Here is a 17,781-nt window from a genome sequence, read left to right as displayed (position 1 = left end):
TTCCCAATGCTGAGAAATGTTGCCTGGGACAAAAGTGCTGAAAGGCGTACCAGATAAGCTCTCAAATATTTGCTAATCGCCTTTCATTTCATTCCTGCAGGGATCTCTGTCAGCATCTCCACCTTCAGCCTTGTGGCCATCGCTATCGAAAGATACAGCGCCATCTGTAACCCGCTAAAGTCCCGCGCGTGGCAGACTCGATCCCACGCCTACCGTGTCATTGCAGCCACCTGGATGGTGTCGCTGCTAATCATGGTGCCCTACCCTGTTTTCAGTGTCCTCAAGTCTTTTCCCAAGGCCAATGGTACTGTTGGCCACATGTGTCGCCTGCACTGGCCCAGTGGAGAAGCTGAGCAGACCTGGTAAGTACTGGTGGGACTACAGGGATGGGCACGTTCATGACAAAATCCTCATTTACTCATCAGCTCATCAAACACTTCTCTGATCTGATTTCAATAGAAAAATAAAACAACTGTCTTGTCATTCCTAACAGACAAACTCTGCACAAAGTCTTTGAACACGTTTTAATATTTCACACACATGACAATAACTTGCGGGACGTGCCTCCATAAACGCAACAGGAATGAGCGAGACAGAAATGATTAGACAGAGTCAGTTACTGAGTTCAATACAATCTGCTTGGCATTGGTTCCAAATGTGTGGACACTCTTTGATTTATATGCAGTGTCATTGTGTCATTTACATTCGCATTATTAGGCAGAAAGTAGCTTCCTTTTTTGAGCCCTGCAATCAGACCACTTTCCACTGATTGCTCAGTGCTGGAAAACAGACTGCATGCAGATTTGGTCATTTTGGTAAAATGACTCAAATGTCCTGCACAGACCCTCAGTGCCTCCACTGTTCTCAGAGTAAATTGAAACAGCGTGTGTTTAACAATGTGTGTGTGTACGTGCATTAGTTAATAATTACTTTAACCTTATTTCAATTCTGTAGGACTGTAGAAATCCAAACCCAGCAACAGTACGAGTTTGTATCAAAAGCCAACTCTCAGTATAAAGCGGTAAAGGAAAGTTGTGACACAGGGACTACTCGCAAGGCTAGTTGGTGAGCTACTGTACCTTGTGAGCTTGCAGCTGACATGCTAGACAGCTTGGGACATGCTGGCAATACAATAAGTCCACACAGGTTATTCAAAAAACGTGTACCAAGTAATGATCCTTGACACTGGTGGGAGGGTCTCGATAATTCTTTCATTTCTGTTGACCAGAAAGGTACGGTCATTTCATTGTGCTGTCGTTTACACTTGACGCATGCATGATAGGATTGCCGCAGTGGTTGGAGTTACCGGTGTTACATGATTTTCAAGCATGCACCAATTACTTTATGTGGCCACCTTCCCACCATTTTTAAATCAATACTTAATCAGACGATGGACGCTCTATGAAAGTATCTGCTTCATACAGCAGCAGCCGAGTGGCAGCAGCAGAGTAGAAGGAATCAGATTTGACTACAAGACGATGGCAGAGGATTTGGTGTCAAAGTGAAATGCAAAAGCCCCTATTTAGAGGCATTTTGGATTTAAACCCAATGCTAAGAGGGAACCTGATAATGTAATTGAGGGATAGGAAGTTAGTTACATCCTGAAGAAGTTGGAAGTGTGCAGCTCTTTATCCAACAGCTCACTGTGGCTGCTTCTTCTTGTTCTACTTCTCACTGCAATATTTCATTCCGATCCGCCAACAAATGATGTCTTGCTTTTGTAGACGCATTTTAGTGCTAATTTCGTTGACAAACATTGTATTCCCAGGGCCGGCTCTGGCTCAGAGGTAGAGGGGGTCGATACTGATCCCAGAATTGCCTCCAATGGCTATTCCACTGGTGTGTGAGAGCATGTGAATGGTAACTGAGTAGCAGGTGGCACCATGTATGGTAGCCTCAGCCACCAGTGTGTGACTGTGTGTGAGAATGGGTTAATATGACATGTAGTGTGCCTGGTTTGCTTCTCCTAACGGTGCACCCCTGTTTGTACCATCAAAACCCAATTTACCTCAGGCAGAGGAGGTTGAATAAAAGTTGATGGTGAAACACAGCTAATTAGCTACAATAGCTTCCACCATTTTGGACTGTCAGGGGTAAACACAGGGGTAAACACGAATCCTAACTTTGACATTTGCATGTCAAAGTTAGGATTCGTGCAGATTTATTTCACCCTTGTGAGCAAATCCACTTATGTAGGGTGCATTTTCTCTCTACCTACCCAGGCAGAAATATAAGAGCGATAAAAAATCTAGCCGATGATGAAGAGACGGCTCTTACAGTAAATTCATGTCATTCTAAGCTTGAACCCCTTGACTGAAGCTGTAAAGGTGGCTACAGATGTGGTGTCTGAAAAATGAATGAAATCATTAAGTGGGAGACAGTTTATTAAGATGAAAAAGGTGACCTGGCAGCTCCTGTTATGGCATAATTGGTGACGGAATGATATAGAAACGTCTTCTAGGTTGGCAGGGGTCGAACCAAAGAACGAAGAAGCTGGGGCAGAAAGTAGAAACATCATTAGGCAGAGATACTATAGATAATGTGTCTGCCCCTAGCACTGGTGCTGCTAGGATGCATTTTGCCATCATTTTAAATGAACATAATAGTTTCTCTGCTCCTGACTGTACACTGAAAAGGATGGAAGAGGAAAGCTTTTCTGAAATGTCAGGAAAGAAATGATTATTGCTGCTACAGTCTGGACATCATCCATCTACATGCCCTCTGAGGACCAATACATGCTTGCTAAAAAGCACCCCAAGTCGATAGATACACAGCCATGGACAAGATACTGTATGTTAGAGCATCCTGGGATACACTCCTCAGGGATTCTCAAAGTTCTGTCCATAAGCAACGCAAGATCTTGCAGGATGGTGCAATTAAAACAAAGAAGAAGCTGAACATAGCAAAACCTTGTACATATCCCTACTTGACAGCCTTTTGTGGTCGAACACTCTCTTTTCTCTTGTCTGTCTATCAAACTGTAAAGCTTCTCTGGGCAAGACGAGGCAGTGGGAGACCAGTTAATTAGTCTGCTCGGTGAGGAGGAGAAGGAGGAGGAAGAAAGTCGAGGCTCAGATGTCAAAAGTCCAGATGTGTCGCTAAGTATGCAGACCTTTCAAGTTTTAATTCACAGTTTCATCTTCATCCATCATGGCCATCTTTTAAATTACCCCAGGGTTAGGGGTTAAAACTTAGATTGAAGAAGATTACACCTGCTAGATGAAAATGGCACCTTTTTTTGCACCTAATGAAGCAGTGTGAGTTACTGGAGCATCCATTTTTAGTCTGAGATGATGAACAAATGATTTCAAGATGGATAAAAGACCCATAAAGTGGTTAATGAACCAATTTTGTCAAGTCAAAGACAAATGATTTGGGATTTTTGAAATTATTCTCACGCATGGTGTGCATTGACAATTTTCCGCAGTCTGGAGTTTACATTTAAAAAAAACAACATCTAAGCAGCAAAGGCACTCCAGAGGGATGAATAATCTAAAGACCTTTTAATAGGTCCAGGGAAATATGGTTATCCCTCTATGATGCAAACAATGAAACACATGCCACATGCATGTCTTCTACAGGTAGACAAGGTGAAATTAATTGCAATTACATAACAAAAAACCCACACAGTCTTAAACACAAGCAATTATAACAGATGAACTGAGAAGGCTGTTTCGGAACAGACACCTTTATTGGGTTACTTTTCAAGACAATAGGAGAGAACATCTCACTTTACAGACCTTGTCACTCTGGGTCTGAATGATGAGCTACTTTTTAATGTGATGCTATGATATGTTTTCTGTAATTTTTTCCCCGACATACCATCTATATTAAATTTAGAGAGAGAGAATATATGTATATATTCTGTCTTACCCTCTCTCTAATCCTGTCCTCTTACTGTTCTTGTCTAGGGACAGATTCTAGGAGACAGTTTTTTTTTTATTACAATAATCAGCTATTGAAAATATTTTTTCTGTGTATGGTAGCTTTTTGTCATTATGTGTGTACATTTAAAGCTACGTATAATGTGCATTTTCTATGTGATGATTTCTGTCTATACTGTCGGCCTAGGGTGCCCTGACATGATTATATATAACAATTGATTCAATGACTGACTTCAGTCTGTAGTGTGGCCTGATTGGTCGACATGGGTCATTCAACCTATTTAAATAGTTTCTCCCATTGTTTTAAAAAATAACCTGATGAAGATCTCTGTACCAAAACCTTGGTCTAGATAAATCTCTTAAAATTGCAAGCATTTAAGACAATGTGCTGGAGTTCTTTGTTCTACGATAGTCTCTTCCGACACACCTAATGTTTCTTTGCTCTCAATACAAAGCTAACATGCTGATATTAAGCAGGTTTAATTTTTACCATTTTCACCATCCTAGTTTAGCGTGTTAGCATTTGCTAATTAGTACTAAACACAAACTTCATCTGATGCCGATAAGAATGTCATTAGTTTTGCAGGTATTTGGTCATAAACCAAATATTGGACAAGTCAGGGGATCACTAAAATCATTATGATTAATCTGCTATGAAAATGAACATAGTTTCATGGCAATCCATCCAATAGATGTAGGATATTTCAGTCTGGACCAACTGATGCTGCCAACCATAGAGCCATGCCACCAGCGGAAATCAAAACTGCAAAGAAAAGACCGATGCAATTTCCACATCACCCTATCTCAGGCTGAATTTATTTGAAGTCGTGTTTGTAGGGCGGAAATGTGTAATACGTGCCGTGCATATCATTTTGTTTGATGATATGAACTAAACACTCCTTTCCTGGTTGATAATCACGTAGCTTTCAGGTAATTCTTTCAGGTTTTCAAGGAGCTATCAAAAGAGGGAGCTGCATATAAAATTCATCATGTCATCCATCTGGGTTTCCCCCTTGAGGCCAAACAAGCCCAGATAGCCACCATATTTTTTTGGTGTTCCTGCACTCTTACATGTTCACTTCCTGACAGCTTTTGTCTAACAGATTTTCCATGGTATCAAACAGCCAGCTGATGAGAGGCTTTGACTGAAGCCTTGTTTTAAAGAGAGGAGTGAAAGAGAGGGGCTGTGCACAGTTCTGAGGGTTGCCCAGGAAGACATTAGAATATCAGAGAATGAATGAAACGCGGCCTCTTCCTCTCCGCTGTCGCTTTTATGTGCTGACAGATGTGCACCACAGACCTCGGAGGTTGAGAAGAGCATTCTGTTATTATGACTAATCAAAAGGGAGATGTGGCTGCAGATGGTAAAGACTTAATACGATTAAAGTGACACCTGTGCAATTTCCTTATCTTATTTATTCATGAGTTAGCCTTTCTAGTTTTCTCTTTTACTATAATTGCCCTTGTCCCTTCAGCTCACCTTATTTCATGAAAAGGTTTTATTCATTTGGTTCACTGATAAAAGAGTCTATACATTTATAATCTCCAGAGATTTCTCATGCAACTCATTTATTGTGCTGTACTGCATATATTGGCAAGGCTACAAAGTGTTGCAGATCTTTTACAGATTTGTAGATATCAGATACTGACAGAGGCTCTGAGCCCTTTGAATTTTGTACGCCGTTGAAAAATTCCTCTCAGTCAACGTTTTCTTCAGTTTCTTTGCACTTTACTCAGCTCACAACTTTTCTTTGAGGTGCCATCAATCCAGGCACTCGAGAGAGCCATGATCATTTTTCTTTTTGTGCTAGGAAATGGAACATTTATGATCAGAAAACAGCCAAGTACACAGCCTGGAGCAGCATGAAATGTCTCACAATTGTCATATTACAGCATATTTAACAATGTTTATTTGGCAAAATGTAATTTCAGAAGTGCTTTCTGAAAAAAAACATTCCTTCTGTTGGGTTATATAGCCATGTGTACTTTCTATATGCTGTGCTGCTGTATCCATATGAGGTGCAGTTGTTACCATGCGTGTCAATATGCACTGTGCTACTGTGTAAACTGTCAATATGTCAACAGGACTGTTCAATAAGGTCGTGTTGAAAACCCTCCCTCGGTTAAACAGGATGGCTACTACCTTCTGACAGAAAGTCGTGTCTTGTAGTGTCAGACCTGCAGCAGCTAACTGGTTCAACTGGTCCAACTGGGTCGCTTCACTCTGCTAACTATGGTGGTCTAATGTGTCCTCATGTTGGGAAGATATGAATTTGATAGCACATCATGTTTGAGTGCAGTGTATTTTGTCAAATACATAATTTTAATTAATTTACTCCCAGTTATACTTTCTTTTACCCCATTACTCCATGCAGCCAGTTTAGACCGTTGACTGTATAGCCACTGTGATAACATCCATAGGTCTGTGGGCTCTCATTTTAAAGCCTTGAGTTTGGCATTTGGCTGTTCCCATCTCAGATTTGTATAGCCAAAAATGACCACATTTGGACAAGAGGGTGGAGATAACCCTAACGTTAGCTACTAGCTTGGTCAGCACAGTGCATTTCCAGTCTATAGTTAACTGTGAATTTTTTTATTTTTTTTTAATATACTTTATTAATCCCCGAGGGGAAATTCAATTTTTCACTCTGTTTGTCAATTACACACAGGTCCGAACACACACATGCACAAACTGGACCTATACATGCACTAAGTGGAGAGAAGTCAGAGTGGGCTGCACATGACAGGCGCTCCGAGTGGTTGGGGGGTTCGGTGCCTTGCTCAGGGGCACCTCGGCAGTGCCCAGGAGGTGAGCTGGCACCTCTCCAGCTACCAGTCCACACTCCATATTTTGGTCCGGACAGGGACTTGAATAGGCGACCCTCCGGTTCCCAACCCAAGTCCCTATGGACTGAGCTACTGCCGCTACTGAAAATACTAATGCTAATTTTCACAAGCAAAAACAAGTTTAAAACAGTTCAAACAAATGTTCTTACTTGAAAACCTGAATATCCGACTCCTGAGAGGGTCTTTTAGTACAACCAAACACTGAACAAGACTTCATTAGGCGGACAAAACATTAAAATAAAAGGTTCAGTGTGTAGGATTTAGAATCACCATGTTTCCATTACCTTTGAATGAGCTGTTTATATCTACATAGGGAGCGTTCCCATAGTCTGCCATGTTACACTGCCATGTTTCTACTCAAAATGGACAAACCAAACACTAGGGCCATTTGTGTTTTTGCACCGTTATTCAGTGTTTTTACTGGTTAAATCGCAGATAAACACCGGTAAAGCTGGTCAACTCCTGGTAAAAAACGTCCTCAACAATCCGTACCGAAAGAATCCTAACTGGGAGTTCACGCTTAGCACTGGGAGGGAGTTTTAGTTGCAGTCTGCAGTCCTCACCACTAGATGTCACTAAATCCTACAAACTGCTCCTTTAACTTTCATGAATTGAAAACACATTGAAATAGCAAGAGTTATGTTTATGCCTAAATTCTGTGAATCTGGGGTTACACCACGATTATATAACCTAACCAACGTTGTAATCATGGTAGCGACTTGTCGACAGATTGCACCCACCTGTCATTTAAAGCAGCCATGCCCTTAATTCTGCATAAATTTAAGCCTTAATAATGTCTTAATGGGTGACTTGTATAACAATTCAACCTCTGTACAGGTGTCATGAATGGGGAAATTAGCTATAGAGATCAAAACAGTTTTTTGTACTGGACTGTAAACATGCTTATTTTTGCTGTAAAGGTAGGCATTTTAATATGGAGGTTTATGTGTGGCATAAAAAATGTTATTTTTGATTCTGCTGCATCGATTTTGATCCTTCGTAAAAAGAAAACTGTGCATCATGAACCTGACAATGTCATAACATCATGGCAATATTTGTTGAAAGTCTTTGCATATAAAATTTGTAGACATATGCAAACTGAATGGTAAATAAAAATGTTCCGAAGGGAGGTAGAGCAAGTATAGCGGAAGGTTAAAACACAGGGTGCCGAGCAGCCTGCAGGGAAAGGCGGCAGAATTGGCCCGGGATGTTGCAGTATCTTTTGCCAGACACCAAAAGTGTAAAGAGTGTTGTTGGAGGGGTCAACCATCTACAGGGCCTCTAGCACACCTCTAACATATGCATGAAGGTGCACCAGGGGAAATAAAAAACAGTTTTTTGAGGTCCGAGTGAGTTTTTCAGTCAATAGCGAGATAATCTGATGTATTTGGTTGGTTTTGACGATGATTGTTGATATGATTCAACTCCTTTTCCCTCTCTGTGTTGTTTTTCTCTTTCCACACTGGCTGTTTTTCAGGTATGTGCTGCTCCTGTTCACTCTGTTCTTCGTGCCGGGAGTGGTGATGATTGTAGCCTACGGTCTGATCTCCAGAGAGCTCTACCGAGGCATGCAGTTTGAGTTGGGCCAGAGCAGAGAGACCACTGGTGAGATCCGTCAGAAATTCATTCCAATTTGTGACATCCTTTTTTGTTCACAGTGATTTAACTCGCACTGTGGATGAAAACATTTATTTCACTTTTTATAGACCAGCATGGGAGTTATATTAGACAGAGGCTACAGCAGGAATTATCAAAAGTCTGGTAAAACTGCCGGTAATGATACAATTAAAATCCAATTAACTATACCTGACTGAATGTATTTTTTAGTGTTTTAATGTTATGGAAGGCAAACAGCATAACTGTCGAGATTTGCTTGTTTTGCCTCAAGCAGAGAATGACATATTTTGTGGCTACCTACAGGTTCTGCACCTGTTACATCCGAAAATACACTCTTCATACCTACTCTACTTGTTTTCATGCATGTTTAGAATTTCACAGTGGCTTTACAGTTGGTATTTCTGATAGAGAATGATAACGCTGTCAGGAAGTATGGTCGCTTTAGGTGAATTATCACTGCTGTAGTTCCTGTGTGCTTCAGCACCAGTTTCCATGGAGTCTTGTGTGTGATTCATCAAGGTTGAGATCTGAATTCTGAAATAGCCTTCGGTGGAAACTGCTAATCTGTTGCTAAACATAGTGTTCTGCAGCTGTTGCTAACAGTGGCCGTTACAAGATCCCTTTCTCCTTGAATACTTTTTTACATTATGTTGAAGCTTCCAAATATTAACTTTCTGACACTCCACAGGCCAGAAGAACGGTGTAGGACGAACTGTTGCAGGGTCCAATGATGACGATGACGGTTGCTACATCCAGGTGTCTAAAAAACCCTCCTCCGCTGTGGAGCTCCCCACCCTCTCTGCGTCGTCTGGCGGCGCCCAGGCCAAAACTGAACGTGCCCGCAGCAACACCTCGGAGGCAAAACTACAGGCCAAGAGGCGAGTCATCCGCATGCTGATGGTGATCGTGGCGCTCTTCTTCATCTGCTGGATGCCCCTTTACTCAGCCAACACCTGGAAGGCCTTTGACTTGAAGTCAGCGTCCAAAGCCCTCACAGGAGCACCCATTTCCTTCATCCACCTGTTGTCCTACACCTCGGCCTGCGTCAATCCCATCATTTACTGCTTCATGAACACACGCTTCCGTAAGGCCCTGTTGTCCACCTTCGCCTGCTGCTGCCGCAACCGACTCTGTCGCTGGTGGTGCAGGAGGAAGGAGGGAGGAGAAGACGGCATCACTGCCACCTCCATGGCAACTTCGATGGCCACCTCCATGTCCAAGTTCAGCTACACCACTGTTAGCACCACTGGCACCTGCTGAGCCCCAAGGAGAGCTGGGTGGTCGCATCAATGTCTGTCAGGGCAGCGGTTACTGCGTGCACCATCTGTTTTTTTTGTTTTTTTCCCCATCTTCTGTTTTTCACCCTTAATCTTAATATGCTATGAGTCATACGCTGAGTAATATCCCTGCCCTCATTTATGAGGCCTTTTTAAAAGGTCTCCCTCAAATTCTGTGTGCATGGTTGCAGAATGTGAGGCGGGGGAAACGCCGTTTCAGTTTGGTGACATTCTTTTTTCTTCTGTTTAATTGGCAGCATCCGCTTTGTTGCATCTGAAGAGAACATCAAGTGCCTGTGCTCTTTGTGTGGCTTCGTTTGTCATGGTAGTGCATTCACTGGCGGAGAGACATTTTAGTGGAAAAACTACGTCAAAAATATGGAACCTGTGTACTTGTAAATACTGTCTTTGTGTTCTTACTGTGCCAAAGGTAAATTTTTGACAGAGACATACTGTTGAACAGTGAGGACTTATTACCTCAGTAATGAATCAGTATGGATTTCAGCTCCTTTTGTGTTTCATGTAGTTTCATCTTCATTCATTCAGGGCATCGCTCTCAGTTATCAGAATTATTCTACTGAAGGGCAACTTTGAACGCATTGCTGGGTCCCTAATTTCTGAAATATTTAAAACAGAAATCATTCTATTTACACCAAAAAAAGACATCAAAGGGAAAGAGTTAGTTTAGCTTTTTTTGGACAAGCTTCTTGCTTAGCTCTGACTAAGTGTTTCGCTCTTACTGAGTTGTGTTACATCACTTATTGTGGGTAAAGCATATGTTCTGCAAATATGCAAACACCAAAATATATTCATTCCTATGATTTTGTGGGCTTTTTATCAATAACGGGATGCTTTGACTCTTTTGCAGCACCGCTCTGTGATTCAGGCTGATGAGGCAGGTGCACCTTTACATAAACATCTGACGATAAACATCTTAAGACTGTAATTTACTCTTATTTTCCTTGGCAAGCATAAATGAGAAAGCCTGGTGTTTAGAACGAGGCAATTTTCCGGTGTTGGTCCACCCCGCAGCATAACAAACTGGTATCAAACAGTTTCAGTCATGGAACTTAAATCTCCTGTTGCCACTGCTACAAATGTATGTTGAATACTGATGTACACATTAACGCTAGGATGTGAGTTATTAGAGAAAGTGCAGATAGTCCATCCATAAAAGGCGGATTGCAGCTTCTAGTTGCTCCATCCTGCCCCTGCTACAAATGGCACCGAAAAGTGCTTCAGTCAAACTCACCTTTTCTGCTCAATTATCTCTGTTGTGTCTTTTATGTACTCTCTCTGCCTTCCGCTGCAGTGCTGCCAATTACTTCGAGCATTACCTAAGTACAAAGACCCCGTTTCCAGGCTCAGACTAACGAGGTGTTTCTCAGGGACCCTCTCCTCTCCTGCAGTGCAAATCTCATGACTTTGCCTTTGTCAGACTAAAGATGAATGGCTTTGCTGACGTGCTACATCTGAGCCCTTCAATTCATTAATAATAACAACAAACGTGATTTAAATAGCATCTTTCATTCAAAGACTGGAGCTCAAAGTGCACTACAATAGGGTGAAAATTGCTGAGTTAAAATTAGTACAAAAATGTTTTCTTCCTGTCAAACAAAACATGACGTGTGCTTACATAAGCTAGTACCAACCAATTTCAGCTAATATCATGACATCCACCCATCAATCAATGTGCAGCATTAAACTGCACAGAGCTAAGATTAAGTTAGGAACAGCATGCTACCTCGGCATGTCTTCATTTCCCCAAAATGCTGTGGTTACGGGCCACGGGTAACTGTTGCAGCTCCAGATTATGCGCAAGACATTTTACAGTGGACTGCCTCTGCAACTACAAGGAGCATCTGATAGGCTTCATCTCTCTCTGTCCCTGAGGGATACTAATATCCCATCAGCATGACACTGCCAAGGCGTCTGTTATGACTGTTAATGACATGCCCACTTTACAGCAATCAAATCAAAATCCTCGCAACGTTATGTCCTGCCTACCTATTGTGCTTAACTCGCAAATACCTCACAATACTGAGGCTAGAAACTCTCAAAATGCTGTTTCATTTGGACTTTACGATTAGATTTTACAGAAATTAGAATACGAATAAAAACAGTGACAGCAAACGACATATAAAACTATTATTTGCATTCTTGCAGGGAGTAAGATAAGAGGATTGATACTGCTCTCATGTCTGTACACTAAATATAAAGCTACAATCAGCAGCCAGTTAGCTTAGCTTAGCATAAAGACCTATGTCTTTTGTGTTTAATTCACATTTAACACAGAAATTATTCCAAACACTGTTCTGAGATGATATTCAACACAAAATGAGGATTGGCTAATGAAGCTAACTGCAGATCTACAAAGGTGGTAACCAGCCAGCTAACCAAGCTAAATGTTTGGTAAGTCACCAGTTTCTTCAGTTCTATTGTTTGGTAGGATGATCCTCTCTAGCTCCTAGGCTGTGCTCGTAAAGACATGGTCGACTAAAAGTAAAACAAAAAAGCATTTTACGTTACTTTGAATTTCCTCGGTAGGCTGCAGCACTAACAATACTAGCTGTTTCGTTAGCTAGAAAGTTGCCCTGGAAGTACGTCCCTATGTGGCTAGCTACAAAAGCTTACTGTGGTTTAGTTTGGTGGCAAGCTTTTGAAATAATTGATGAAAAATTAAAAATATATCCGAAAAACTTTAGGAGGGTTGTGCCACTTGTCCGACATAGTTTAGGCAGAGTCATGTTCCCCGAAATTCTATGACAAAGGTGGCAAGAGCTAAGTTAGCATGACCTATTAGTTGCAAAAGAAAAAGAGACTCAGCTTGAATAAAATCTAAATTTCCATTTCCAATAGTACATACACATTAGTTACGTCTACAATGGTGAGTCAGACCTGTTTGATTCATGAGTTATATGTAAGTAGTGTATTTTTTTGATGACAAGACATGGTGTTCATTAACGAACTCCGAATTGGAAATTATTCATGAATTCATTAATGAATTCAGTCAATTCTGCCAAAATATTAAAATGATAGTACTGCGGTGAATAATTTACACTCCATTAAGATATTAAGTAGACTCCGAATTTTATCAGTTGGCCTCTGCAGCACAAGGATGTCTGGATTTGTGTTAAACAGTGTGATGTAATTCTTTTGTCCTACATACAGTGTGCGCTGACAGCTTAGTGCTGTCATATCCTATCACTTTCAAGTTTGGTCCTCTTTTTCATGTCCTCCCATCGCCTAGCACTCCCTGTCCCTGCAGCCCCCCACCCACCCACCACCCTCCTTTTTATCCTTTTCACTGCAGAGGCGTATGAATACATGAATGGCAATAGCGTGTGGGTGACAGCTGAGATTTGCAGGCACAAGCGCTGTCCGAGAGCCGTTTACAGGCAGTGGCAAAGGTGGCAGCGAGTTCGGCTTGCAGACAGACAATTGGCACACAAAAATCCCCAGCAGAGCCCGACTTGTAAACACCTCGTCTGGCAGCCTCCACTCTGTGTGTGCTTTTGTAATTAAAGCAGGAGACAATGAATGATTTCCATATCTTTGCCAGTGCTTGGTGCAAAGGAGAACCTTGTGGATTTAGTCAGGATTTATTTCACTGTCTGTGCATGTCTTGTTGTTACATTATAAAATTGGAGCCTATCGTATAGTAAGCATGTTAATTACCATGGCTGAGTAGGAATAATGAAGATTAGGCCCTTTAATCCAGAGTTGGTGTTGTTTTGTGTTTCATGGCCTGTGGATGGAAACTTCACAAAATACTTCTCAGTCTCCTGTCACGTGCATTATGAATGAACTTCTAGGTAACCTTCCCCACTAAAAGTTAAGCCTTGACAGGCAGAAATTTACCTTTGAAAATGTACACTTCTTGTTGAATTTTATAGCTGTTTTTATTTACCTCAGCAGGCCGGCAGGTGCAGGTTTACATTATTAAAATGAATTAACCTTCAAGTCTTAGAGCTGTTACTTTCCTTTTTTTGTATGTTTTCAGTAGAGTCAAGCTAGTTTTACTCAGCAGCACACTAGAAGCACATACTGCGCAACTCATTTCCTCACTACAGAATATACTACTTACTACTTTGAGGCCCACTGAAGGGTTTAGCATGCACTCCAGACAGATAGACTCTCAAAATATTGGTGGTTAGTTTAGTCTATATGCTCAATATGAAGCTACAACCATAAGGCAGTTAGCTTAGCATAGAATAGAAAGTCTGGGGAGAGAAAATATGGCCAGATTGTGTCCAAAGTTTTTAGCACCTATAAGCTAACTAGTGTGATATATTGGTTGTTGTTTTAATAGTGAAAAAAACAAAACCCAAAAAACACGTAAAAAAAAATAAAAAAAATTATAAGTTATGTTTTTACGGTTATCTATTTGATTGCCGGATATTTTTATATCTTAGAACAGTCAGGCTTGCTGTTTAAAATTCCCTAAAAACTTGGTATTTTACCCAGAGGCCGTGTCTGAAGTTGTACATCATACAGACTGTTTTGTGCTGGATGCATGGAAGTGCACCACACTTGACATAGTGGCCAAACCATGTAACTACAGTTTCCAGGTCCATCATGTGATGCCATTGGGCTGAAAAATACTTTTTCTCATAGACTTACATTAGGAAAGAAATGCTTGTGAATCAGTGGATATATATTTTTTGGAGCTTCACAACCCATTTGACATGACTCGATTCATAATTAGGATTTGTTCTATTCAGTCCAGTAACATTTTGTAGGTCTAAAAGAGCTGCACAATTTAATCACTTTATCTCCATTCAAGTTGACAAAGAGCCACATAGCTGCTTGGTCAGTGAAAGCCTTAGTGCATTTGCTCGATGGGCACAAAGATGCAGAAGATCCAAGTAATTTTACACCCAGGAAGTCGAACATTTTTGTGTTCACTGAGCAACTTTAATAGGAATGAACGGAGCCCCGCCTCCAACACTGTATTCGATTCTCTTTCGACATCCACGGTCTCTGCCCTTTTTGGGTAATCAAGCAAAACTGTACCCCAGAAAGTTGTTTATAAACGTAATGTTCTCCTTAACCCCAAGATGAAACCTACAGGGGACCTCATGCCTAACTGTAACATCAAATAGAGATAATTTTTTATTTGTGATAATTGATTGATAAATATATACTTTGATTTTTGCTTCTTGTACTAGGGGCATAGCTGCAACCGCGACTGGACTTTAACACAGACTTTCAAATGATTTTTACCTGATTGCTGGTAAATTGTCAAATTGACCATCATAATGTGAAGCTACAAAATACGTACAACTACATAGTGCAAAAATATAATGACATTTAGATAGACTAAATTATGTTAAACATTAAAAATCTACTCAAATGGGCGGTCTATATTAATGCCCAAATGGGCTTACAAGGCAGACCTTCAATTTCCATGTACACAGGTGTGAGATCAAATAACCACTGCAAGTTATAGGAAAACATGAACAATATCAAATAAACTGATCTCATACTGTTTGCATAAAATTGCACTTAGAGCATGGGCTAAGATGGTCAAGGAGCTCACCAAAGCGTGCACTGCTGCGTCCTACAGAACCATGCCCATATGGGTGAAATACCAAGTTTTTAGGGAGTCCTGAAGCTGTTTCCACCTGCTGCCAGTCAAGCTAAGCTAAAGGGCTGCTGGTTGCAGCTTCAAATTTAGCGGTTTACTGGTATCAGTAGTCTCGTCTAATTCTGCAAGCCTCTGCTCAGTAACTGTGAATGCCTCCTGAATCAAACAGTTGGCTACCGAATAATTGATTTTTACCATGACACAGTAAGTTTACCAGCTCCTAAAAACAAGGTAAAAATGCCCCTCCAGGGGTGAGAAATCGAATTGTTACTCTGTCCCCAGAACAATGCCTGATGCAAAGTGAAACTGAAATGAGGCATAGGACTGAGTGCACAGTTGGTTTCTCTCTTATCTCTACCTCTCTTAACAAGAATCCCATTAGGTGCTCCAGGCGGCGCACAAGGAGGAAAAACAGCAAACCTCATTTGACTCTTCCGCACACAACACATGAAACAATTCTTTGACCATCTCAGGACACAAAAGAAGTGACAGCACAAAATATAAACTGCAGTGTCGTATTTCATAAATGTCACTTTTTTGACAGTATAATAGTAACCTCCTCATATTTTGGATGATTCATGGGGCATGTCATTTGTGCTCTTTAAGCTGCTCATTATGATTTTGCTCTTAGTTAACCTCTAATTTGGAGGATATTCATGCTTTCACTGTAGTTGAAGAATTACACACTCCAGGGGAAAAGGGAACTCTGCTCACCTTGAGCTTACAAAATCCTTACTTAAAAATGCTACAAACAAAACTGCTGTTCTTCATTCCTGAAAAGTTGAGCACTGAAAGTTACAAGATTTTCAGTCAGCAAACACTGACAAAGCACTCATAAGTAAAGAAGTTGTTTCTCAATTATTTATAATGGCTTCCTGGGGGGACGGCTGCCAGTAATATGTGCCTCTGCTGTATTTTTTATTTTGTTCTTCTGCAGAATAATTCATAATTGCAAAGAGTGATTTTGGTAGTTTCACCTCAGGCACAGAATGACATATTTTTGTTTTGGCCTACAGGTTCTGCACCTGACAAACACAGTTGATGTGAATTGTCAAAGAACCTGCTCTCAACCGTCATGTTCATTTTTTACTCCGCCTTACAGAGTCCTTGTAAAAAGGAAAAATGTGTCTTTGGTAGCTTTCTCTTCACCCCTTCCTTCTCAAATATCGAGTTACAGGAAGAGTAACGTTGTTTTTCTCCCTTCTCAACACCTTCTGAGGGAGCAGCTTAAGTGTTAACATGTACGTTTAAGTCTCAGCTTCAAGGAAAAAAGAAACGCTACAGGTAAACCAGCTGATAAATGCTGAAGTGAGGAGCAAGCACGGAGATGAGGTGATGAAATCATATATTTAGCTCTTATTAGCATTGGAAATACTTCCCTGATGGTGAAGCTGTCTGTGTTTGTGCATCTACATGCGCTAAATGTTTACCAAAGCAGTCTCCAGGTCTGCTGATTCTTTTTACATTTTACCACATCTGGTGCCTGCTTGTGCTTCATTGTAATATTATAGAAATGTGTAATTGTCTGTTAGTTGAAACAGGACCACACTCATGTCTGTGAGAGGTTTTAAATGTGAGGTTATTGTTGTTTGTGATGTTTTGCTTTCACTGTATCTCCAGTATGATGTAGTTAATATGACGCGGTCTTGTTTGGTTCATGGTTACTGGCTACATGTGCAGTATTTTTCATGCCAAATGTCCATTATTTAAAAAAATAAATAAGCATTGGGAAGAAACACGAGTATGTCTTGGTGTTATGTGTGTGAGAGCATGTGTGATTTCGTCAGTAAAATTGGGATTCTGGCATAAAATCTGCTCGATGATAAACAGTTTGTGCCTCCGGACTAGTCGCTCTCCACTGAAGTTTGAAACGCTCTCACATCCAGAGCAGAGGAGAGCTGGACTGTGAATAAGTATGCAGCAGTAAAACATGAAAAAGACAGATGAATAATAAAATAACAGCAAACAATGGCAAGTTGGCTTCCCCAGCGAGTACATGAATCAAAGTCCTTGAGGGATGAGAAACCCTCAGGAAGTTCAAACTCGCATTTCACAGACTGGGATGCAGAAGAGGCTGAATGCTCAGGAGTCATCGCCATAGCAACGAGCGTGGCCACAACTTTAATCTCTTGTCTTGGACCAAAAAATGGAGAAAACCCTTCTCCTTTTTTTTCAAGTTATACTTCAGAGACACAGATCTTGACTTGTTTGAAAACAGAGATGCATTTGTTTTTTTCTCAGGCGGTGCAGAAGCCCTTGAGCCTTTTTAAATATTTTACACAGTCGGAGCGCACTGAGAAATATGCCATGTTTTCTGAATATTAATGATAGCTATGCTGTTTACTGTTGTAATGGATATCAGTTGAAGGCTGCTCACTGCTCTGAAAAACTGTTAGAGGTATGAGGAATTGCAAAACCTTCTTTAAAAAGTAAATGTTATTGCAAAAATTCTTTAACATTTTAAAATCATATTGAGGGTATAACAGTCATATTTTGCCGTGCTATTTTTTAGAAGTAAGTTTCTCTTGGATTGTTTAATATGGATGTCAATATTCTGTGAAATCAA

At 40.8% G+C, this 17,781-nt stretch overlaps 1 protein-coding gene across 1 annotated transcript in view; it reads left to right on the top strand.

Annotated features, from left to right (window-relative positions):
• cckbra (cholecystokinin B receptor a) overlaps positions 1 to 16,945 on the top strand; it is a 42,005-nt gene extending 25,060 nt beyond the window's left edge. The window contains exons 3-5 of the mRNA XM_050063570.1: positions 101 to 362; positions 8,209 to 8,336; positions 9,037 to 16,945. Of these exons, the coding sequence (XP_049919527.1) occupies positions 101 to 362; positions 8,209 to 8,336; positions 9,037 to 9,608 (962 nt within the window). The 3' untranslated portion in view covers positions 9,609 to 16,945. The remainder of the gene's footprint in view (positions 1 to 100; positions 363 to 8,208; positions 8,337 to 9,036) is intronic.
• Positions 16,946 to 17,781: the final 836 nt, after the last annotated feature.

Source organism: Epinephelus moara, chromosome 15 (assembly GCF_006386435.1).
Source record: "Epinephelus moara isolate mb chromosome 15, YSFRI_EMoa_1.0, whole genome shotgun sequence".
Lineage (NCBI taxonomy): Eukaryota > Metazoa > Chordata > Actinopteri > Perciformes > Serranidae > Epinephelus > Epinephelus moara.
Note: the sequence above shows the minus strand (reverse complement) of the source record. Positions and strands in the feature narration are given on the sequence as shown.